We start from the raw sequence: 21,984 nt of genomic DNA, 5'->3' as shown, positions 1-21,984 counted from the left end.
AATTTTTTTTGGAAATCCCCTGCTTGCGCCGACAGGGAACCGCTGAAGATACCCGAAGATACCCCCAGAAGCCCACCGGCGACCCGCACAGGAGACCTCAAGGTATACCCCACAAGTGAGAGCAACCCAAAAGCCCCAGACCCAATATGAAGATAAGAAAAGAAGAAAAAAACGAAAATGGAGTGAAAATTGGCCTGCTTTTATACTTTTCCTGTGACTTTTTCTTGGCTGTCCATGACTTTCCATGACTTGACGTTTCAACAAAGCTCACGCCTTTCCTTATTTGGTACAGCCATATCATCTAACTTATCCTCTGTGGATGACGATTATTTAAGCGTCTTAAAGACTTCTAAGGAAATTTTGCCAGATATACAGAGGATTAGTGTAAAAAAAATGACGAGTGAAGACTATGAAACATTATGGATTTACAATCATATCTGTTCTACCTTTGGAGACATTCTATCATCATTGTCAGTTTGGATATTAGGAATTCAGCAACCCCTTGGTGCAGTGGAAATCCTAGAAAATTTCACACGTCAGATACCCATTATAAGACATCTCAAAGTCAAAATCGGCAAGATCTATCTAGTAAACAAGGTGATCTATATTGAACTTCCACATTTCCTCAAAATCAATAAAAAGTTAGAAACTCTAGAAATCATTTACTACCGGACAGCAGTACCCAACAGTATTATGTTTAAATCCTCTTACACATTAAAGCATTTGAAATTGACAGCTTCGAGAGTGGATCTTCATTGTATCAATTATATCATGCATGCAAAACCAGTTTTGGATAAACTTGTTTTCAATTGTCATTGACTGACTAGTAAATTGCCAGAGAATTTTAAAATTGAAGAACTATTTGATACCTTCCAGATGTATCGCATCAGACTTTATAGTGTTGTTGTCGATTTAAAATACAAAGCTGCTACTTTGAAGTTTAGCAGAGAGATAGAAGATTTTAACGCAGAAGAGTAGGAAGATGGGCCTAAAGCTAGGCGGAGACGTAATTGAGCAAGTAGTTAACAGACTTGACAGAGTAGTTTTCCATTGTCGCACTTTTTTAGACGAGTCTCTATCAAGTTCATTACACATTTACAAAACATTATTTCAAAGAGCAGGTTTAAGTTTGTGTTTCCCGTTTGGGCTTAACAACCTTCTCTATCTCTTCTCATTTAGCTTAAAATAAACGGTAGTGTACGTCATTCGAACAACTGATTATTATTAAAAACATACTATATTAAATACATTACGGGCTAATAAGATTACTTAAATAAAGGGGATTTTATCAAGGTCTAAATCATCAATATCTGGATTAAATAAATCATCTTCTTCTTCCTCCTGTTCTGGGCTTGATTTTTCATCCGGCTTAGCTTGAGATCTCCTTGAAAACACACCTCCTATGACTTTTCTCATAATGCTAGGAGACGAAAGTTTTTGCGTTGAAGGTGGTGGTAGATTTAATGCTTCTTCGGTTGGATGATGTGTGGGTAAAGAGGCAGGTAAAGATCTTACGGATGCAACGTCACTATTTGTCTCATCTTCTTCAGCAGTGCTATCCAATATAGGAGAGTTAAGACTTGTAGATGAAAGAACCTTCTTTAGCGGTAAAATGACAGCTGTGGGTTTCTTTGTGGATGAGGCAGATGTGACCGAAGAGACAGAAGATGACCTTGAGGGACGTGCATATGAAGCATTGGAGGATCGTCTTGAAGTAAAACTACTAAGTAAGCCTCGTCTAGGTGGTGTATAACCCACCACGGATTCCCTAGGAAGACTGGATGGATCTGGCTTGATTGGTTTGGGTTTCGGAGAGGTAGGTATAGGGCTTTCGTCTTCCAATTCGGGTATCTCAATATTGGCTATGGGTGCCTTCCAATAATTATAATCGTTGAATTCTTCATTGATGGTTTTGTTGATGGGAGGGAAAATTTGATCAACTAGATCATTTAAATAAACATAGGAAGATCTGAAGCCTGTTACTAATTCCAGTTTGACATTTCCTTGTGGGTCAATGGTAAAAATACGCGAAGAAGGCACATTGACACTACGATAAGATATGGCGTCGGTGATTCGGTTGCCAAACCCGGCATAAAAAGGATCCCTCCCACCAAATAATCGTTGGATATCTTTTAGACAGGCCATTTTAAACATTTCTGGCTTTCGAATGATAACTTCTCGATGCAATGAAGTGAAAAGACGATCGGGAGACATGATGACAGGTCCATCAGGTAATTGATAATGACCTTGTAGAATCTTTTTGAGATAATCTCGTGTATAGTCTGCTTGTCCAATAGCACGACTTGTTAAGTACAAAAATTGATATCCGTTGTTAGCAATATCCGTGTAAAGTTGAGCAACGCCTGCATGTGTCCAGTCTTTACCAATCATTGTCATTAAATGGCCCATAGCATCTGATTTTGTAATTGTTCCGTCAATATCTGAAATTACCACCTGAATGTCATAGTCCCAGAAGAAAACTTTGGCCACACAGGTTGCGGTGCCTTGATATGCAGAATTGACCGAAAAACTAATTGTATTTACGCCTTTTTTTAAGTTTAAATTCTTTAATTGATCTGATGTCAATCGAAGCGTCTTTGCATACATTTTACGCTTTACAAAAATATCATTTTCAGGACCATCAGGAGACCAGCCCACAGATGTAGCCTTTGTTGTAGTTGTGAAGGTGGTTCGTTCTCCTTCTGAATCTTTTTCATGTAAGGTTGGTTCTGATGAGTCTTCAACTGAAGGTATAGGATCTGCCGATGAAGATCGACTTAACCATTGCCTCCACCCACGTCCATAAGAGTAGGTCTCTCTGTTATCGGACACTTTGTTTGATATGGTCTTATCGTCTTCCAAAGGTTGTTTAAACACAAGTAAAGATGTAAATAATGAATTGGTATGAACTGCAGCAAAATAATGGTTGTCGTAACGAAATACCAATCTTGGATCATTCAAGATACTAGGATTATATACAAAGTCTTGGTAGCTCAATTGCTTGTCCTTGAACAACAAATTGTTTTCATCCTCGTCGTATCCAAATGCCGTGAATCCACATAAACTCATTTCGATACGATATGATTGACCTGATATTAATTGAACAGTTTTATCATCATGTGTTGTTGGTACGACTTGTTCATCAGCATGTGTTTTGCCCCAACCCCAAGTGGACTTTTTTTGTATATCCTCGGGTAAATTTTCTGTATCAGCGTGAACTTTCTCTTCCTCTAAAGCTTCTCTTTCCTTTTTTCCTGTCTTGTAACCCGACATATCTAAAACGATGGATTCTGTTTCTCCGTGTATGGCCTCTGTAGGTTTGTTGATGGTGGTGGCGCTGGTGACGGTGGGAGATGATTCCTGTGCTGATAAATCGAAATTGGGATCCTGTGCAAATGTGTGTGTGACATCCATCCACTGACTCGCAATATCACCGTTTAAAGGTCTCACAATAAATCTTTCTTTTGCGATGGTTGTGGTTGTAATGGGTTCAGGCACTTCACGTTCAAGCATTGTGGAGCCATCATCCATGGTGTAAATTGTGTTTTTTGTATCCTTGGTTTCTTCTTCTTTGTATACTTTAGTTACCACCTTATCCATGTGTTCATCAATAATCATTTTCGGTGATTGTAGTTCAGGTGGTGTATGATCTTTTACTTTGTCATCCTCCTCCTCGTCATCTTCAAAATTATCATTTGGCGGTATGACATCTATATAAAAGTTAGCTTCCTAATATTTACTACTATGAAAGATTTATAATTACCTTTTGAATCTTTTCTCTCGCTAATATCGAGAAATGGAGGTTCCTTTGAGAGATAATAAGATTATGCGTGCGTGAGTTCGTAAGTCCTTGAAAAAAAAGAAGTGGGGTTACCTCAATATCGGATCTATTATCCGGTGAAGCTTGTAATAATGGGGAAGTTTGAAATTCTTCTGGTACTTGATGATCTGTTTCAAAGACAAAAAATGCTTCGCCAGCTTCACCCACTTTCATCAGATAGGGAACTTTTTCATCATTGACATGTATTTCAACCTATTGTAAAAAAATAAATAGCATGATTAAATAGATGGTCTTCCCCATTGAAAATGACAAACCCCGACATAAATGCAATTTTTACCCAAAAGCTGTCATTTTTTTGTTATTGCTTAAACAAACCTTTTTTTCCTGTGGTAAAAGAACTGATAATTTTCCAAATCGAACGTGAAAAGGTGAACTAGCAAGATCTCCGTCCTTTTGTTCAACCACAATAATGTCAATGGCACCAGATAATGTTGCAGGATTTATGTCATTGTAAAAACTGTTTAACGATGAAATGAGGTTGCCAATTCTTCCGACATAGTCCATGCTTTTTTTTATATATAAATATTTTGAAAGTGGTGTGCTGAAAGGTAAAACAAGTAGAAAAGAAGTGCTTGGCCTCTTTAAATTGTGGGAGACTTTTTATATTCTGGCAATTAGGTATTACCTTTTTTACCCAGTCAAAAAAAAACGAGGAGGCCGAATTTCCAATCCAGATATCCAATCAAATATGGCGGCAACCATAAATCTAAATCTTCAAAAGGAGGTAGGCACAGCGACAAATAGATCAACCTTGAAGGCGTTAATCACATCCATCGCTGCCGAAATTAAACATACGTATAATAAAGGGTAATTTTTACTACTAAGTAGATAGAAGGATAGATATTAAAGAGATGAGAGGTCATTTTAGACATCAGAAGAAGAAGGATCAAATTCGATTGGTGAGGAAGCCTTTCCTGAGAGATGACAAAGAGGGTCAATGACTTTAAGTTCTTCTTTAATGGCATGTCTCGCTAATAAATCCAATTCTTTGGTAACCATTGTCACAATTTTCTATCGAAAAGATTAGCATTGGGGAGAATGTGTATGATTTCCTTATTACCTTAAACTTTCCATCACATTTGAGAACCAGCTCAAAATAAGCTTGCGTACAAATAGGGCCTTCAGTGCCAACAAGTAATTTATAATACGCCTCTGCCATTATATCAATCAAAGTAAAAAACGTTTCAAAATAATCCATTTCAAAAGGCTGTACATACAAAGTTAGTTATCGGTCATTTGCATTGAGAGAAACAACAAACTTACGATATGAGGTAAAATCAAATATCCATACTCTCCTGTATTATCTGAAAAGCTATGATCATCCTTTGATTTCGCCTTTCTAAAGATATTTTTCTATTTTTTTTGTTTGTCAACGCTGTTATCATGAATGAGATTATAATTTTACCATCTTTTGTTTCGAATCATCACTAGTATGTCTTTCGAATTCGGTCATGATTTGACCTAGTGCCTTGATATAATCGATTGGATTTGTGATATCTAAAATAGCGCCCAATGATAAACCCAGTGCATAAAAGTTGTATGTTCTAATTTAAAAGGCAACCACGATTTAGAAGGGTAGGTATGTCATCTTGTGTGTTTCTTCATTGGAATTACCTTTTAGCCATTTTGGAATTAGGGTACATTCCAGATAAACTTTCCCTTGTTAACAAAATCGTGTTAAACCAATGTGTGTTTCCCTCGTGGGCCTTTCTGATATATTTAATTGTAGCCACTCGTTTCGAAACTAATTCTGCAAGGTATTCATAAAGTCCTGGATGAAGTGCATGTCCAGTGGTATTTCCTGCATTAGGTGGGTATACTGGTGCTGTCATGGACATGATGGTCGATTATAATCCGTTTTGCAGAGAAAATAAATAAAAGAGGAAAAACATACAAAATTATATATTGGATTTTATAAATTCCAAATTGCTGACGTAAATTTGTTTTTATCAGGAAAAGTATTGCCATACTAGTACACACCCATTTGGATTATCTGATAAAATGTATAGTTATAAAGCGTATATCTTTCTTCTTTGGAACATGTTTAAGAAAATGCATCAGTTTGCAAAAACGATAAATAATTTTTTCCCTCACTATCCTTTAGATGATGGACCATGCATTTGGAAGGATTTACCTTTTTATAGTCGTAAGCATATATCTGACAATAACAACGATACAAACGATGTAAATGTTACTGATTATAATTCTAGTGTATGAGTCTATCTTTTTGGTTTGTGAAAATCCGTTGATTTTTCTTGTCAATCAACTCATATTATTATATTACGTTTTAAAAAAAAGTCCTATCTGTACCAGTCCAATACACGATGAGACATGTATTTAAATTTATGTTCTTTGATAGGCTTCACTTCATCAATCCATACATGATTTATGAGAAAAATGCATCTGTTAACAGCGTGGTTTCCTTTGATTATGGTATACTCAAAATAAAATTCTGCGTCCCTGATATTTTGACAGTATGGAGTGAATCGATTGATTAAAGTGCGAGTATCGTTTGCAAAATAAGATGAATTATAATAATCCCTTTTTTTATATATTTAGGATGAGCTTTTTAACGTTTTTAAAATTATCCATAATGTGTTCAATAGTGTCGATGTTAATTAGCTCTCCATTCAGTTTGATTGTGCTCACAGATTTGCATGACGTATTGTTAAACCAATGTGGAGATGCTTGTTGGATGTTAAAAGCAGAGGTTTCTGAATAATTAAACATCGTCTTCAGATTTTTGATACATGATTCCATTAGAATGTTAATATCAACAACATCACCCCCTGTGAGTCGTAAGCTCAGATTCATCAACTTAGGAAATTGGGAAGCATAGATGATTAATTTTTCGTAGGTTTCACACATATAGTTACTGTGATCATAGTTTGTCTCTTTAAAAAACTCATAGCTCTCTGCTTTACGTAATGCTCATGACCGCAGAACTGGGTAAGCATCCTTTCCGTTGTCAGTTATATGGAGTCAAGTTATAGTGGCCCGAAAAAGAAACTTGATGTGCAAGTGTATTTTCGTATTTTTGGTTGGAAAAATAGCGGACAGTAAACACTTCTGTATTGAATGGCTGGTAAATTTGTTGTCTCATTAAGAAGTGAAAATAAACACCCGTCTCCTTCTCTTTTGGTATCAATATGAAGCGACTTTAGGTTATTGCAGAAACACAATATTGACTTGAACTTACTTATGTGTAAACTTACATATACTCCTGCGTTTGTGCGTATGGTCTGAATTTTATTTGCTATTTGGGGATACCTTAACAAGTCATTCTAGAGGTAAGTCTTGTTAGTCATCTTAGTAACACGAACCCTGTTTGAGAATAAAGTTTTTTATAATTTCAGTTGCTTGGAAACCAACCCTTTTTTAACTATTCCGTCATCTTAAACTTCAATTTGAATGAGTCGTGCACCTCATAGATTGGATAGAGAGATATAAAAGATAATACTAGATCAAACGTATGCTCTTTTGCGATATACTTCGTGCCCACCGAAATTAGAAAAAAAATAACTGAAGGCTAGTATATACTAACAGGATTAGGAACTTCTAGAAATCAGTATATCAGAAACACAAGGTAGTTAACCAGTATACTAGAGACTTAAAAATGATTTATAATTCAGCTTTTACAAAGGACAGATGAGATATTAATATGTATACTTCAGGTTCTGTGACATTTCCATCAAAGTTAAAAAAACATATAGTAGGTTCTGCGGAGATGCATGAAAAGCTGGTAGTAATCCTATTAAATTTTGAATATACACAAAGCGTTACCCCACTCTTCCATATTAGCTTCTGAATATCGTATAAAATAAGGTTTAGTCTCAATATCGCAATAAAAAAAAACGATGAAAAGAAGGAGACTGCTTGTTAAAGGATAATGGTTGTCTAAATTTTCTGGTCTGGACGGATCAAAAATATGATCAAATTGTTTTACAAGTGCCAAAAAAAAAGATGCTGAGATGTTGCTTGGGACGTTACACAATAAAGAAATTCATGCGTTTGCAAAGGTTTTTTTTCTCTTTTTTTTTCTGAGCACCAAAAAGCTTTTTTATTGAGATTATTTAAACAAAAAATTATTAGAAAATCCCTACAAAAGTAAAATATTAAAGAACATGGAGTCGGATACATGCCTAATTTCTTACTAAACGTGGTATTGTTATTCACAGGGGATAAATTAGATAAGTCATGGAAAGTCATGGAAAGTCATGGACAGTCAAGAAAAAGTCACAGGAAAATGTCGTACACAAAAATTTTGGCCTTTGAAAAGTATAAAAGCAGGCCAATTTTCACTCCATTTTCGTTTTTTTCTTCTTTTCTTCTCTTCATATTGGGTCTGGGGCTTTTGGGTTGCTCTCACTTGTGGGGGTATACCTTGAGGTCTCCTGTGCGGGTCGACAGTGGGCTTCTGGGGGTATCTTCGGGTATTTTCAGCGGTTCCCTGTTGGCACAAGCAGGGGATTTCTAATAATTATATTCAATAAATAAATGAAAATGAAAAAAGGCGGATAACTAATCATATCTACAATTATCAAATAACAAGTAATTTAAATCCAGAACTTATTAAACATGACCGTTTTTTTATAACTGACGCATTGCAGATCATGTTTGTTGAAAGTAAAAACCTTGAATTCAGAACTTTTGCTATACTGTTTTATAGTGGAAAAAATTCTCTGAAAGCGTTTACACACTCATATGATGAGAAGAAGGTGCATAGAAAATCAGCTTCTTTTTTTGTTTTTGTCCATTTTTATCACTTGATATGCCGTTTTCGATTGATTTTTTCATTTAGTAAGCTGTCGTTTCCGTACGGCCTTTCAAGTCAGGAATATGCTCAGAAATATCTAAAAAATTATATTGGATTATTGAGTTTTGATTTTAAGTTTTTTTCGAAAGACCCAAAATTGACCAAAACACAAAAAAAGGTACGGCGCATGATTCGGAGATTAAATCAAGAACTTCTTTCTGGTAAATGGCAGCCAGAAAGGGTCTAATACTTCATTGCTGTAACGGTTATACATTTGTATATGTTTCTTTCTGCACAACTTTTCCTATTAAATTTATTGTGAAGAGTCTAAAAATATGAATTACACGGGTACGCAATACCGTTGTTGTATGAGACCCCTCACCATCTTTTTGTAATGTTCTCTAACCTGTATTTACACAATTGTGTGTGTCGATTTTTTAATTCGGTGAAAACAATAATGTCAGTCATACGTGTGTTGTAGGGAAGGGAAGGAGGGTGTTCACTAAATTCCATGATGGGTTGTGTGATTTTTATATAAGTTACAAAGCTTAAAAAAACATGAGGAAAAAGGTATAAAAGGACACCTTTTTTTCCTTCGCAAAGTTTTATTTTCTTTTTCTCTTTCTTCATAAAAAATTACTTTGAGATTAGATTATACATTTATTGTGGTCACTGGCAGTAGTTGCTATGTCTAGTTTTGGAGCTTCTGTCCGGGAAGTCAGTCTTGTAGAGAGGCATTGTCTCCCAATGGGGAGGGCGCGGCCTCCGTTTTTTTAATATCAATGAAAATGAATTGTTGCCCATATTCTTTTATGTATTATTTACAATCTTATGGTCACGTCATGACGCTGTTACTTTTTATTCAAATATTTTCTTTTAAATGAAGAACCGATTTTTAATACTTGACGTTTTTCAAAGGTACGAAAGGCCTCAAGTAAAGAGGCAAAGATGATTGTGCTATCCATTTACGCAAATTATACAAAGCGGCCTTCAAATGTTTATGTGTTGTGTGCATGAAAAGATGCCCTTTTCATTTCAAGGCATTATTCAATTGCTGATTCTCAAGAACATGAAGAAGGAACAAAACACGTCTTTGAGCTATACCGTTGATTTGTCATAGTGGTACGTAGTAAAGTTACCAAATACAACTAATTTATTGATACGATGGTTTGTGGCGAAAAAAGTTATACTTTATTTCTGCTTTCAGGATTGCAGAATATATCAAAAAAACCCTTCAAGTCTTGTCACTTGGTGAACGTACTTTAAAGTACGTCGTGTTACATGAATCATGGCGCAATCCTGCATTCTGATTTTTTTAAGCCTGATATTTTACAGTCGGTAAGGTACTTGTCCCTCTTGCTATAATATACGCACTAGTAATGCAAACAAGATGTGCTTTTTGTTCTATTATCATATGCCACCGATTGCCACCTACATGTCTTTCAAGCTGCCGGGTTTAAGTTCACATTTTCTCATGGCTTAAGCTGGTACTAATCCTGTTTGTGGGATATCAGACGGTTGCTAAAGCTATTAGACAAGTACAACATTTCTATCAAATATTGAGAATGGCAAGCGACAATTTGGATCTTTTGTACAACAAATAAAAAAAGGGACGTATATGATGACTTAAAAGGGAATATATTAAATGTTCCTTCCAGCCCCATAAGCTCATCCCACAAGTGAATAAGCGGGGGAATCGCGAAAAGATCCGGTAAAAAAATGGTCACAATTGTGAGTTTGGGGGTGGGTTGTTTTAACCGAATTCTCCTGGGTTTTCCAGCTGTTGTTAAAGGAATATTTGTTTTTTTTTTATTTATTTTCTTCTTCTTTATCTTTTTTAATTTATAGACCATGTCCGCTGCCATTAGACGTCAAGTTATGAGAGGTATTACCTCTACCGCTCGTATGAGTGCTACTAGAGCTACTCCTACTCTTGTCAAACAGGTTGCTGCACGCGCTTTCACCTCTACCAGGTAAAAAAACCCGAGACTTTGTCAACACTTTCCTTTCTTTACTAATCTACACGGTAGTGCACCCAAGTTCATTGCTCTTCGTACTTTGGCTAACCAAGTTTCTGGCAAGGACTCCAGACTTTATAGCTCTGCTGGTAAGGCTTTTTTGTTAGACAGCAGAAGAAAAGAAAAGAGCTTAACCTTCAATTGATATGTGTACTTTATTAGCTTTCCCCGCTCATAATGTGATTGCTATGCCTGCTTTGTCTCCTACGTAAGTTTATAAAAAGTTCAATGTTTTATGAGACTTATTTTTGAAAGGGATATAGTATGACTGCTGGTGGTATTGGTGTATGGAATAAGAAGGTTGGAGATGAGATTCAACCCGGTGATGTTTTAGTAGAAATCGAGACTGATAAGGCTCAAATGGATTTTGAATGTCAAGAGGAAGGTTTCCTTGCAAAGATCTTGGTTGATTCTGGAGCCAAGGATATCAGTGTTGGTCAGGTAAAAGATGGATTCTATGAGAAGCGCGTACATTTTTACTAAGTAGAATATTATAGCCTATTGCTGTCTTGGTCGAAAATGAATCTGATGTTGCTGCTTTCGAGAACTTTTCTCTCGACGATGCTGCTGCACCTGCCTCTGCACCTGCTGCTGCTGAGCCTGCTGCTGCTGAGCCTGTCAAAGAAGAAGCCAAGACTGAAAGTGCTCCTACCGAGTCCAAGTCTGAAGCTACTTCCTCTCACGGTGGTCGTGTCTTGGCCAGTCCTCTGGCTAGAGTAAGTTTAGACTGATTTTATATAGATAAAATATATATTAATATTTAAAGAGTAGAAGATTGCCGATGAACGTGGACTCGATATCTCCCTTGTCAAGGGTACCGGTCATTCTGGTATTGTTACCAAGGACGACGTGGAAGGTTACAAGGGTAAAGTTTATTTATGACAGCATCAAAAAGTGTCTGTGTGTATTAAGTTATTTGTAAATAGCTCCTGCCCCTGCTGCTGCTGGTGCTCCTGCTCCTGCTAGTGCTAGTACCTCTGCACCTGCACCTGCCCAAATCCCCAGTGCTTATGCTCCTCAAGGAGTTTCTGGAGCTGCATACACGGATATTCCTACCACCAGCATGAGAAAGATCATTGCTTCTCGTTTGACCGAATCCAAGCAAAGTGTTCCTCACTACTATGTGACAGTAGAGATTAACATGGATAAGACCAACAAGTTACGTGAAGTACTCAACAAGTCTGCCGAAGGAAAGTATAAGCTCTCGGTCAATGATTTTGTGATTAAGGCATCTGCACTTGCTTTGAAGCAAGTTCCCGAGGTCAATGCGGCATGGCAAGGTGATTTCATCCGTCAATACAATTCAGCGGATATTTGTGTTGCTGTTGCTACACCCAGTGGATTGATTACACCTATTGTGGGATCTGCCGAGACAAAGGGACTTTCGAGCATCAGTTCTCAAGTGAAAGATATGGCTAAACGTGCTCGTGATGGTAAACTTTCTCCTGCTGAATACCAAGGTGGATCCTTCACTATTTCCAACTTGGGTATGTTTGGCGTAAAGAACTTTACTGCGATTATCAACCCTCCTCAATCCTGTATTTTGGCTGTCGGAGGAGCTCAACAAAAGGTTGTTGCTGATGAGACTACTGAAAGTGGATTTGCAGTTCGTGATGTTATGGAGGTTACTTTAAGTGCTGATCATCGTGTTGTGGATGGTGCTGTTAGTGCTACTTGGTTACAATCCTTCAAGGGTTTCATGGAGAACCCTCTCAAGATGATGTTGTAAGCTAGAAAAGAAAGTAAAAAAATAAATAAAGATAAAAGTGTCTTATTTCACTATCCCCACCCTTTCAACATCTCTCTATACACCCCCTCCCCTTTTCATCCCCCCACACATATATTTTTAAATAAAGTTGAACTTGTTTATCATAATCCTGCCCCTTTTTCATCTCAGAGTGTATACAGGGTCAATTTCCATGTGTTTCTGAAAGAAGCACCATGGTTAATCACGAGAAATCTTGCTTAATCTTGCAATTGAAAAAAAAGTTCACATATGGGGCATATGCACTATTTTTTTACACCACCAAAAAGGTTATTTTGATTTAATCCATCACCACCACTGGTTTCTCCCGGATGTGATTATAGGTGACAGCAGGTGAATATGCAGTTCTGGCTCTTAAATAAGCGTGTGTGATTTTACTTTTTTTTTATCACCCGTCCCTTATTATTATTTTCTCTCTCTCTCTTTCTTTTAATTATAACAATTTTTTTTACAGTAAAAAAAGCTGAAGACTCGTCTTTGGTTTACGTTTTAAAAAAAAAAAAATTGTGGATACAGAGTTTTTTTAATAATAATGATGGAAATGAGCTGCGATGTACAAGCTAGTTTGCCAACAAAAGCAGCAGGACTATCGGAAACTTCTTCCATAGGAGGAGGAGGCGATGCAGTAAATATGTTGTTGGCCAGATTAGATGAAGGAACACAAACAATCATCAATTTACGTTCTATCTTGACGTTGAAGACAGCGGAATTAAACGAACTGTTGGCACAACTAGAACTGACCAATCAAGCCATTACTACTGTAGAATCCACCACGACACAAATTGAAAGCATGTTGCGCGATTTTGGTTTATCACCCGATAAAGAATCTCTATTAATGAATGCCGAGGCATCGCTTGATTCCGCCATCAAGTCGGCTACTAGTATTTATCCCTTGCAGTTAAAACAACCATTGATTCGCCGTCCTTCTTCTGCCAGTACCAACAGCAGTAGTGCTGTGGATGTGAATGAAAAACGACTTGTAATTGATCCGCCCCTCCCCTTGATATGATCATACAAACTAAACCCCTTCTTTTTTATTTATATATCAGAGTAATGCTAGATTGTTTACGACAAGAATCCGATATAAACCCGATACAAAGCATATCTTGAGAAAATTAAATGATTTATTACGAGATTTGGAATTAGATTCGGGAAAATTCTTTGCTAGTATTGGCACCACCGGTAACTTTTTTTTCCTAGCAATCAGCAACAACACACGCTCATTCTCTCTTTTTTTATATATAATAGATGATTTTGAAGTGTTACAAAAAGCATATGTTGATCTGGATATTGCTAAAACCATCTCACTTTCTGCAAAGAGTAATATGAAGAGACGAAACATCCTGCTTCGAAGTGCTAGACGTAGAAATAAACTGGATGAGATTCAAGTGGTAAAACGTGTATTTAATTTAAAAATAAGCTTTTGTTTTGTTGCTAAATCTGTTCATGTATAGCTCGGTGATAAAATCCGTGAAGGAGTTTTCCTTTGGATGACTTACACGAGAAATACTCCTTTATTAGTGAATGGCGAGGATATCATCACTGTATTGGATCGTGAAGATACATTGCTTTCAAAGAATGTAAGTGAAAAGTATATATGTATATATGAATCATGTGCTGATTACTTGATATAAAAAAAGCAACCTATTCCCTCATCTCGAGTTTCATATGACGGAAGAGTCAATAGCGGTACAGGTATTACATTGACACCTTCCACCTCTTCCCAAACAACAAGAACAGCTTCAGTCAGACACAGTTTATCATCCACATCCAATACCACCAACAATGAGAGTCCTCCTACACCTGTCAAGAAGACACATAGTCGTAATTCGTCCATTGTCTCTGCTGACTCGTTCCCACCCGTCAATACCAAACGATTCTCTCACAATCGTACACCTTCTTCAGTTATAGCGATGGATTCCATGATTCCACCTGTACCTCCTCTTCCTTTAACACTCCCTGTGGCCCCAGTGACCAGTACTGTGAATAATAAGAAACTTTATCGACAATCAGCAGGACCTCGTCTGACACAGGTGAAGGCAAATGTTGGTTTACCACGTGTGCGTACCACATCCATCACACAACAGCAACAACAAAAGTCATCCTCTACACCACCACGCGAATCACCTATCCTTTCTGCTAGTATGAAACCCACGAGTTCAGCAGCAGCAACAATATCTAATCGACAATCAGCCATTCCTTTACCCCCTTCACAAGTTACATCAACACCCACCACATCAACAGCGACATCAGCAGCAGCAGTAGCAGCAGCAGCAGCAGCAGCGGTTACATCGCCTGACAGTACCAAGAAATCTCTATTAAAACCACCTACGCAACGTGGACCTGGTTCCACTCTGAGATTAAGAAGTATGTTGGCCAAACGAGGTCAACCCTTACCACCTATGCCAGCTAGGAAAAATGGCAACAATAACACCGATTAACTCATTCCACACATATATAATTTAATATTTTCTTTTAAGCCCCTCCCCCTTTTTCTTTATAAGCCTATAACCCAAACACACACACACAAGCATTTTTTTTAAAACCCTCTTCTTTTTATCAATAATAATAATTTTATTAAAACGAAAGTAAATTATTCAAAAGAATAAATTTAAGCTCTGGAAGCTTCAAAGATAGCCTTGGCATCAGCAATCTTAGCAGCCTTTTGCTTGTTGTTAAGAGCAATGAGACGACGGTAAGGCTTAGCGGGCTTACCCTTCTTCTCAGCGAGTTGAGCAGCGGGGTTAGCACGGATAGCCTCATGAGCTTCAGTGTACATATCCTCAACCTTATCAGAGGTGATACCAGCCTTGATGAAAGTAGCGAATTGCTTCTTGTAACGTTCCTCATCTTCTTCTTCGAGGTATTCCATGTACTCAGCAACGTGAACACCATAAATGTAGTTACGGAGAAGTTCATCATCGTTGGTCTTGGTCTCCAAATCGAAACCGGGGAAACGGTTACCGTTGTGGGGGACAAAGATACCACCATCGGAGGCACCCTTCATGGCACCAAAGACACGAGCACCAGTGGAGGTACGAGCAAGACCAACATCGAGGAAGGCCTTGAAAGGACGGGGAGCATCCTCAGCGGCTTCGATCAATTGGACGGTACCATCGGGTTCGGCAAAACCTTCGTACTTGTCAGCAAGACCGAGCTTGGCAAGAGTACGACGAGCAAGGAGAAGACCAGTGGCATAAGCAGAGGCCCAGTTGGTCAAACCACCCTTAACACCATAACGGGGGAGTTCATGGGCATAGGCGGCAGAGAGGACGAAATCACCTTGGAGCTTGGCATAAATGATTTGACAAACAATATCCTTGTTGGTGAAACGAACGACTAATCTGTACTTGGGAGAGTTGTACTTGTTCTTGGCTTGAACAACAAGTCTCTTACGAGCATAGTAATCGGTCTTACCCTCTAATCATCAATTGACGTTAATTGTACATCCCTTTCGAACGTAATTCTTTTTATTTACCTCTTCTTCTACGATACTTGACTTGGTATCTCTTGAAGTAGGCCTTGTTCTTCTGTTGCTTGACGAAAGGCTATCATTTTGGAAAATGTTAGACATTTCGTTTTTATTTTTATTTTTTGATATCTCATGAATCCACATCCATCCATCCATCCGTCCGTCCTCGTATATCATCTATCTCTCCTTTTGTATTGATCGATGGATGTGGTTGCCATTCATATTTTTTTTCTCGTCTTTTCTTACCATTGCGACTGGCTGAAGTGATTAAAGGAAGGTTTCTCATGAGGTCCAGCTTCCACAGTGTATTTGGGCTTTCGGCCCCTCTCAGCTGGGACGCTTACCCGCCGCAAAAAAGCTCGCGCGCACAGTGCGTCGGAACTCTAAGCCCAAAAAAGGAAATAGAGTCACATTCCAGTACCTGATTTTTTTTTGAAGGCCTTTTTTTAGTTTTGGAGTACGATGAATGCTCTTCGTAACTTTTTTTATTGAATTTATTATTATTAAAACACGGGTAGATCATTTACCAAATCTACAATACTGAGCTAGTCAACATTTCGTCTTTAAGGGCTTTGGCGGTCTAATTTTTTATATATGAAAAAAAAAAGATTAGTTATGAGAGCCAAGGTGTTGTAAGTGTTCGTTGTACCTTAACATCGACAAGTTGTTCAACAAGGGTTAATGCGAATAAGAAGGATGTACCTGGTCCACGACTCGTAATGACGTTATCATCCACAACCACTCGTTCCTCAGAATACTTGTAGACTAGTGTAATATTTTAGTGTGTGTATATACGTGTAAATGTGTGTATAGTTTACCATTGACTAATTGCTCCTTGACAGCGCCAGGATAAGAAGTGACAGTATGAGAATGGGGAATACCTGCTGCTTTTGCAACAAGTGTACCAGCACAAATAAATGCCACGATTTTATGATGCTTGTAGAATTCCATGACAAGAGCCTTGGCACCTTCGTGCGCGCTGAGTGTTTTTGCACTACCAGCACCACCAGGGATAATAACTGCATCATAGTCTTCCTGTTATTAAAAGGTGTGAGTGAGTGAGGGGACCTTTTAGGAGGGGGAGGAATTTATTTTGCTTACAGCTTTGAAATGGCTCTCTTCAAAAGTGACATCAGGACAAATCTTGACACCACGACTGCAAGTAGCGTATGCTTGAGTGACTTTTACACTGGCAACCGTAACATCGATTTTGGCACGACGTAAAACATCCACTATTCAAAAAATCTCTTTAACATCGCAATGAAGAAAAAAAATTATTTCATTATTACCCGTGATGGTGAATTCCATTTCTTCAGCTCCTTCAGTTAATAATACAATAGCCTTTTTTCCACTCATTATGATGTTTTTAAAATGAAAAAGCAAACCGTTTTTTTGTTGTTGTCGCGGCGCATACGTCATATTTCCGTTACACGAAACATGGCGCTGGAAAAACGAGCTCAATGTTTCAGCTACTTTAAAATGCAGAAAAAAAGAATGTATGCATTATTGAGTGATGATTTGTTAAGTATCATGGTCCTGCAATCTAATGGTCCTAAAGGTACCCCGAAGATGCGTGTAGCAGCCGTAATGTTGTGTAGACGAGTTCTCTGAGATCTTCCACCTTTGCGAGTGTTGTTGCAGACTTTAATTTTTTTGTCATAATGAGCTGTCCTACGACATTTTTTTTTCTGATGAGTATCGGCAACACATATCTTTATATAAGCATAACGCACTGATTCATATCAATCATTAACTTCCATATTCGCATAATTTAAAGTCTTGATATTAACACTGGAAATTTATTCAAGATCGAAAAATATCAATCATTTGCTTACAAATGCTTGTTTTTTAAGTTGCGAAGGTGGTGGTGAATCATCAGACATTAAGAAAATGGCTTGTTGATTTTTTTTTTTACGGAGAAAGTCTCCCCCTTCCCCCGCCGCGGCTGCTTCGATGTTTTTTTCTGCGCTCAATGCGTTTGGCAATACTTGTACCCCCCATCTGTTTCATGGGATGAGGGTAACCACAGTTCCCCCACACACACCTTATATTATCACTGCCAAACCTTTCAACTAATTTAATGAATGTCAGAAAAGTAAGAGGATTGACCAAATTATGGTTTATAGAGTTTTGTACGTTGTGTCGCAAGAAAAAAAAAGTCTGGGTAACGTTGTAAAGTTTACATTGAGTGTACCAAACAAAAAAATGAGTATGTGCTTACCTAAAATCTATAAGCAATATAAAAAAATCAGCTCTACGTAGGTCAGTAAGCTTTACAGAATCGTATGTAATAAAATAAAACATATAAAAGTATCTTGTCTTACCGTAGCTTAAACCTAGAATCAAAAGTAAAAAAAAAAAAAAAAAAAAAAAAATCATATTCAAGGTAAACCTGAGCGATAGTTATTTATCAGCCATTATGGAGAAATGGTATCTCCATGTGTAACACACTCTAAAATAAATTGACAAGGTGGAGGAGATTAGTCAAGGGAATCTGATTATTTATTCAGACATTCCCTACCCCAACCGTATGGTATCCATAACAACATGCTTTCAAAAGATAGAAGCAGTAGAAGGTGATGGAAGGTTTAGTTTAAAAAACCCGTGGGGCTGTTGTTTTCCCTTTGTTTTTTTATACGTTTACCTCAAAATATTCATGAACAAATCTCTCGCTTGCTCTTTAAGATATGATCTGCAACAGGTGGGTTATTGTTGGGTAAATCCGATATCATTTGGTAACCGCAAAGTGTCCGTGTAACTTTTTCAGCTTCTTTTAGACTTTTTATACCTTGTTAGGAGTTGCAGAAGGTAGGAATTCCAAAAAAAAATAGGTTAGGAAATAAATTACGCGATGTGTTACTAGAAAACAACCCTTTTGTTTGACACGCTTTTAGAGGATGGGTAAAAGTCTCATAAATTCGGATCAGTCATTCAGCGGGGGGATGGGTAATATTTTTTCCTTTTTTACTGGTCTTTATAAAGTAAATACAAGTGGCTTGCATTTAATCAACGTTTTTCTCCGTTCTATTTATCTTTTTTCCTCTTCTTCTTCTTCCTAGTTATTGCATTATTCTTATTAAGTCATATTCAGCTAATCTATATACATATATTTTTTTATCTTTACATTATTATTACACACACCTTCCATATTGAGCACCAATGTACGAAATTGGATACGAAGAAACAAAACCAGAAAGCAAAAAAAGAGTTAGAGCCAGTCAAGCTTGTGTTCACTGCAGAAAGAAGAAGGTAAACACAAAAAAATAAAAATAAAAAAAATGGAGACAAAAAACTAAAAGCCATTGCTAGATCAAATGCGACGAAGCCAGACCCGATTGCACTCAATGCCAGGAAGCCAATGTTGTTTGTGAATACACCGAACCCAAGAAAAGAGGACCCCGAAAGGGATATGTCCAATTATTAGAAGAACGACTTGCCCAAATGGAAAGAAAACTGATGGGTCCTAATTCGGCAGGAATAGGCAATACCAATAACAAACTCCACACAAGTGATGAGGAGAATACCAGCTTTTCATCTGCCTCAGTCCAGGCACATTCTCCCATTCAACTCTATGAAAATCCAGGTAATGACGTGAAAGGAACAAGAAGAATACTGGATTATTAATCTCCCCAACCAAAAAAAAAAAAAAAAAAAAAAAAAAAATATAGAAATTTGCGTAGATCTTCCACCTTTGGATATTGTGAATCATCTTGTGGATTTGTTCTTTAAATATATCAATTCATTATTTCCATTTGTGCACAGACATGTGTTAAAAAAGTCAATCAAGGACGGCACCGTGTCGCGGCCCTTACTATATAGTGTGTTAGCCATTAGTGCAAGGTAATGTTTCTTCCATAAAGCACAAAAAGAACTGACAGATTTCATGTTAAAACTCAGATTTCTTTTATCTTTTTCACATTCAGGTTTTCAGAAAATCCTGCTATTCGTACCAATCCTCCTTATTTAGCAGGAGAGAAATTCGCCGAGAAAGCTCTCTCGTTAGTGGATGCAGAAGTACTGGAGCCAAATCTTGCCAACATTCAATTTTGGGGAATCATGTCGTGCCTTGAATATGGCCATGCGTCGGGATCAAAGTAAAGTCGTTGTGTTTTTTATCCGGCCATTAATTCATCCACTAACTTTTTTTTTTAACTTGTTCAGATCCTGGATTTATGGTGGATTGGCTGTAAGGTAAAAAAAGTGACTCACCATTTTATTTATAGTTCGGGATAGCACATGCTAATTGCATTTAAAAAAATATAGATTTTGTCAGGAATTAGGTTATTATAAGGAAGAAACAATGCGTGTCCCGATACTTGCCGACGATGGATCTATCGATACTGTTGCTATGGCATTACGTCGAAGAGTTTTTTGGAGTTGTTTATCTATTGACAAGTATGGTTATTTTTTATAATATATATGTTGGATATAATCCTAAAATAGTATGATTAGATTATCAAGTGCAGGTACACACCGTCCACAGTGTATTGAAAGATCTGACTGTGATACAAACACAGCAAGTATCTCGGAATGCCTTGTTTTAAGGGATCCCAATTTTCACAAGACAATAGACGATAAATTGATCACAGACGATTCATTGATGGATATTGCTACACATTACATGAGGATTGTGGAATCGTATGGTGAAGTCAACCGATTTATGAACAGAGCCAAATCCAATTCAGCATCCATTGTATGGCCACCTATTGCCGAATTTAGAAACCTCGATATGCAACTTCGTTCATGGAAAGATAATCTGCCGGAGACATTTCAGTTCAACCAAAAGAATTTGGACCATCATCGTAAATTTGCTAGTGGTAATTATCTTAATATTTGGTTATCCAGTCATGCTGTATGGTGTTCGAGTATGATGATTTTGCATCGTGGCAGTTTGGCCTTTAGTGATATTAAATCCACAGACTCGATTGCAGAAGATTTATACAGAAGAATTCAAAAAAGTATCGATACATGTCGCATGTGCGTAGATGCTGCTACGGGAATTTATGGAGCCATTAAAGATCTTTGTGGATTTAATACTTTACCTTATATGGGTTATTCAGCCTATGTATTTGCCACAGTTCTCATGACTTCCACCTTTTCTAGCACACCAGAGTCATGTAGAAAGAGTAGCAGAAGCCTTAAAATTTTGTATGACCTCATCGATGTAAGTCGTTTCTTATTGATACTATATCATGAGTTTATAATAATTTTATAACGTTAGGGACTGCGACCTTATTGGCCAATGTGTGAAAGATTAGCTAATGCAACACGTGAACTTTTGTCTGTTCATCAACGACTCTATCAGGAACAGGGCGTTGAAAATAATGAAGTTCGATACAATACAGAAGTGAAAGTAGCGTATCCTAGCCAAGTCTCGATAAAGTCACGTTCATCAAGTGCACAATCCTCACCCAGTATATCCATGTCGCCACTTAATATGCATCGAACAGAGACACCACCCTTATCCACACTTTTGGGTACAGTAGGATCCGAAGAACCAGGCTGTATATCTCCTTATCCTCAACCTCAACCACAACAACATCGATACAAGACAAATGACTATTATATGCCATCCCCACCTCCTAATACTATGCCCAACTCACAACCTACGCTGTACGATCAACAACAAAGACAGCCACAGTCGACAGCACTGGCATCTACCTATTCAAATTGGAATCGTGGAAACGAGATTGATTTTAATAGTCTGGAATTTTTATACGATACTGGGTTATTTGGACAGGTTGTGTTTGATGCCAATAGTGATCCAGCAACGGGTACAGTGGATGGAAATTATCCACAACAAGCTACATACGAAACCATGATGCCAACATCACAATCCTATATGCCAACTTCAATTCCATCCGCTCCTAATCCTGCTGTATTCCAACCTCTATTGGCTCAGCAACAACAGCAACAACAAAAGCAGCAAGCGTCACCAACATCCTATAATCCTTCAAAGTCATTATGGAATTAGATACATCCCTTCTTCTCTCTTTTTTTTTCTATACTACATATACTCTGTATTCAATTACATTTTCCTTCCTTCTCAACATTATGCATAACCAAGAAAACAAAAAAAAACTTTTTTTAAAATATTATGAATACAAAAATGACATTTTTAAATTCACCATG

General features: G+C 37.4%; 10 protein-coding genes across 10 annotated transcripts; 5 read left to right on the top strand and 5 right to left on the bottom strand.

Annotated features, from left to right (window-relative positions):
- Window positions 1-1,201: 1,201 nt before the first annotated feature.
- On the bottom strand, window positions 1,202-4,168 carry EV154DRAFT_248751 (Lipin/Ned1/Smp2-domain-containing protein). The gene is made up of 3 exons (XM_051594597.1): window positions 3,875-4,168; window positions 3,764-3,806; window positions 1,202-3,710 (listed from the first exon to the last, which is right to left on the bottom strand). The coding sequence occupies exons 1-3, from the start codon at window positions 3,992-3,994 to the stop codon at window positions 1,270-1,272; spliced, it is 2,604 nt and encodes an 867-aa protein (XP_051456904.1). The 5' UTR covers window positions 3,995-4,168; the 3' UTR covers window positions 1,202-1,269.
- Window positions 4,169-4,525: 357 nt separating this feature from the next.
- Window positions 4,526-5,731, bottom strand: EV154DRAFT_248746 (uncharacterized protein). Its single transcript, XM_051594596.1, has 5 exons — window positions 5,456-5,731; window positions 5,247-5,385; window positions 5,105-5,194; window positions 4,902-5,048; window positions 4,526-4,852 (listed from the first exon to the last, which is right to left on the bottom strand). The coding sequence occupies exons 1-5, from the start codon at window positions 5,677-5,679 to the stop codon at window positions 4,706-4,708; spliced, it is 747 nt and encodes a 248-aa protein (XP_051456903.1). The 5' UTR covers window positions 5,680-5,731; the 3' UTR covers window positions 4,526-4,705.
- Window positions 5,732-6,141: 410 nt separating this feature from the next.
- On the bottom strand, window positions 6,142-6,709 carry EV154DRAFT_482078 (uncharacterized protein; the record flags this gene model as incomplete). The annotated part of the gene is made up of 2 exons (XM_051598447.1): window positions 6,142-6,382; window positions 6,516-6,709. The coding sequence occupies 2 exons, from the start codon at window positions 6,707-6,709 to the stop codon at window positions 6,142-6,144; spliced, it is 435 nt and encodes a 144-aa protein (XP_051456902.1).
- Window positions 6,710-7,979: 1,270 nt separating this feature from the next.
- EV154DRAFT_482077 (uncharacterized protein) lies at window positions 7,980-8,318 on the top strand (the record flags this gene model as incomplete). The annotated part of the gene is made up of 1 exon (XM_051598446.1): window positions 7,980-8,318. The coding sequence occupies one exon, from the start codon at window positions 7,980-7,982 to the stop codon at window positions 8,316-8,318; it is 339 nt and encodes a 112-aa protein (XP_051456901.1).
- Window positions 8,319-10,393: 2,075 nt separating this feature from the next.
- Window positions 10,394-12,490, top strand: EV154DRAFT_511138 (pyruvate dehydrogenase complex dihydrolipoamide acetyltransferase). The gene is made up of 7 exons (XM_051601778.1): window positions 10,394-10,570; window positions 10,628-10,704; window positions 10,778-10,823; window positions 10,879-11,056; window positions 11,113-11,331; window positions 11,387-11,480; window positions 11,542-12,490. Exons 1-7 carry the CDS (start codon window positions 10,449-10,451, stop codon window positions 12,342-12,344), a joined length of 1,539 nt encoding a protein of 512 aa, XP_051456900.1. The 5' UTR covers window positions 10,394-10,448; the 3' UTR covers window positions 12,345-12,490.
- Window positions 12,491-12,703: 213 nt separating this feature from the next.
- Window positions 12,704-14,931, top strand: EV154DRAFT_511135 (uncharacterized protein). Its single transcript, XM_051601777.1, has 5 exons — window positions 12,704-13,359; window positions 13,430-13,562; window positions 13,629-13,771; window positions 13,835-13,960; window positions 14,021-14,931. Exons 1-5 carry the CDS (start codon window positions 12,913-12,915, stop codon window positions 14,819-14,821), a joined length of 1,650 nt encoding a protein of 549 aa, XP_051456899.1. The 5' UTR covers window positions 12,704-12,912; the 3' UTR covers window positions 14,822-14,931.
- Window positions 14,932-14,983: 52 nt separating this feature from the next.
- EV154DRAFT_465494 (uncharacterized protein) lies at window positions 14,984-16,168 on the bottom strand. The gene is made up of 3 exons (XM_051597692.1): window positions 16,099-16,168; window positions 15,859-15,928; window positions 14,984-15,800 (listed from the first exon to the last, which is right to left on the bottom strand). The coding sequence occupies exons 1-3, from the start codon at window positions 16,099-16,101 to the stop codon at window positions 14,992-14,994; spliced, it is 882 nt and encodes a 293-aa protein (XP_051456898.1). The 5' UTR covers window positions 16,102-16,168; the 3' UTR covers window positions 14,984-14,991.
- Window positions 16,169-16,465: 297 nt separating this feature from the next.
- Window positions 16,466-17,208, bottom strand: EV154DRAFT_538352 (class I glutamine amidotransferase-like protein; the record flags this gene model as incomplete). Its single annotated transcript, XM_051604268.1, has 4 exons — window positions 16,466-16,617; window positions 16,671-16,887; window positions 16,954-17,084; window positions 17,142-17,208. The coding sequence occupies 4 exons, from the start codon at window positions 17,206-17,208 to the stop codon at window positions 16,466-16,468; spliced, it is 567 nt and encodes a 188-aa protein (XP_051456897.1).
- Window positions 17,209-18,864: 1,656 nt separating this feature from the next.
- Window positions 18,865-19,802, top strand: EV154DRAFT_248498 (uncharacterized protein). Its single transcript, XM_051594595.1, has 3 exons — window positions 18,865-19,101; window positions 19,162-19,435; window positions 19,521-19,802. Exons 1-3 carry the CDS (start codon window positions 19,012-19,014, stop codon window positions 19,694-19,696), a joined length of 540 nt encoding a protein of 179 aa, XP_051456896.1. The 5' UTR covers window positions 18,865-19,011; the 3' UTR covers window positions 19,697-19,802.
- Window positions 19,803-19,908: 106 nt separating this feature from the next.
- EV154DRAFT_538351 (uncharacterized protein) lies at window positions 19,909-21,826 on the top strand (the record flags this gene model as incomplete). Its single annotated transcript, XM_051604267.1, has 5 exons — window positions 19,909-19,946; window positions 20,014-20,043; window positions 20,116-20,247; window positions 20,305-21,016; window positions 21,074-21,826. 5 exons carry the CDS (start codon window positions 19,909-19,911, stop codon window positions 21,824-21,826), a joined length of 1,665 nt encoding a protein of 554 aa, XP_051456895.1.
- Between the last annotated feature and the right edge of the window lie 158 nt (window positions 21,827-21,984).

Source organism: Mucor mucedo, assembly GCF_025094135.1.
Source record: "Mucor mucedo strain NRRL 3635 chromosome Unknown EV154scaffold_54, whole genome shotgun sequence".
In the NCBI taxonomy this organism is placed as follows: domain Eukaryota; kingdom Fungi; phylum Mucoromycota; class Mucoromycetes; order Mucorales; family Mucoraceae; genus Mucor; species Mucor mucedo.
This window is presented reverse-complemented; position numbering and strand designations above follow the sequence as displayed.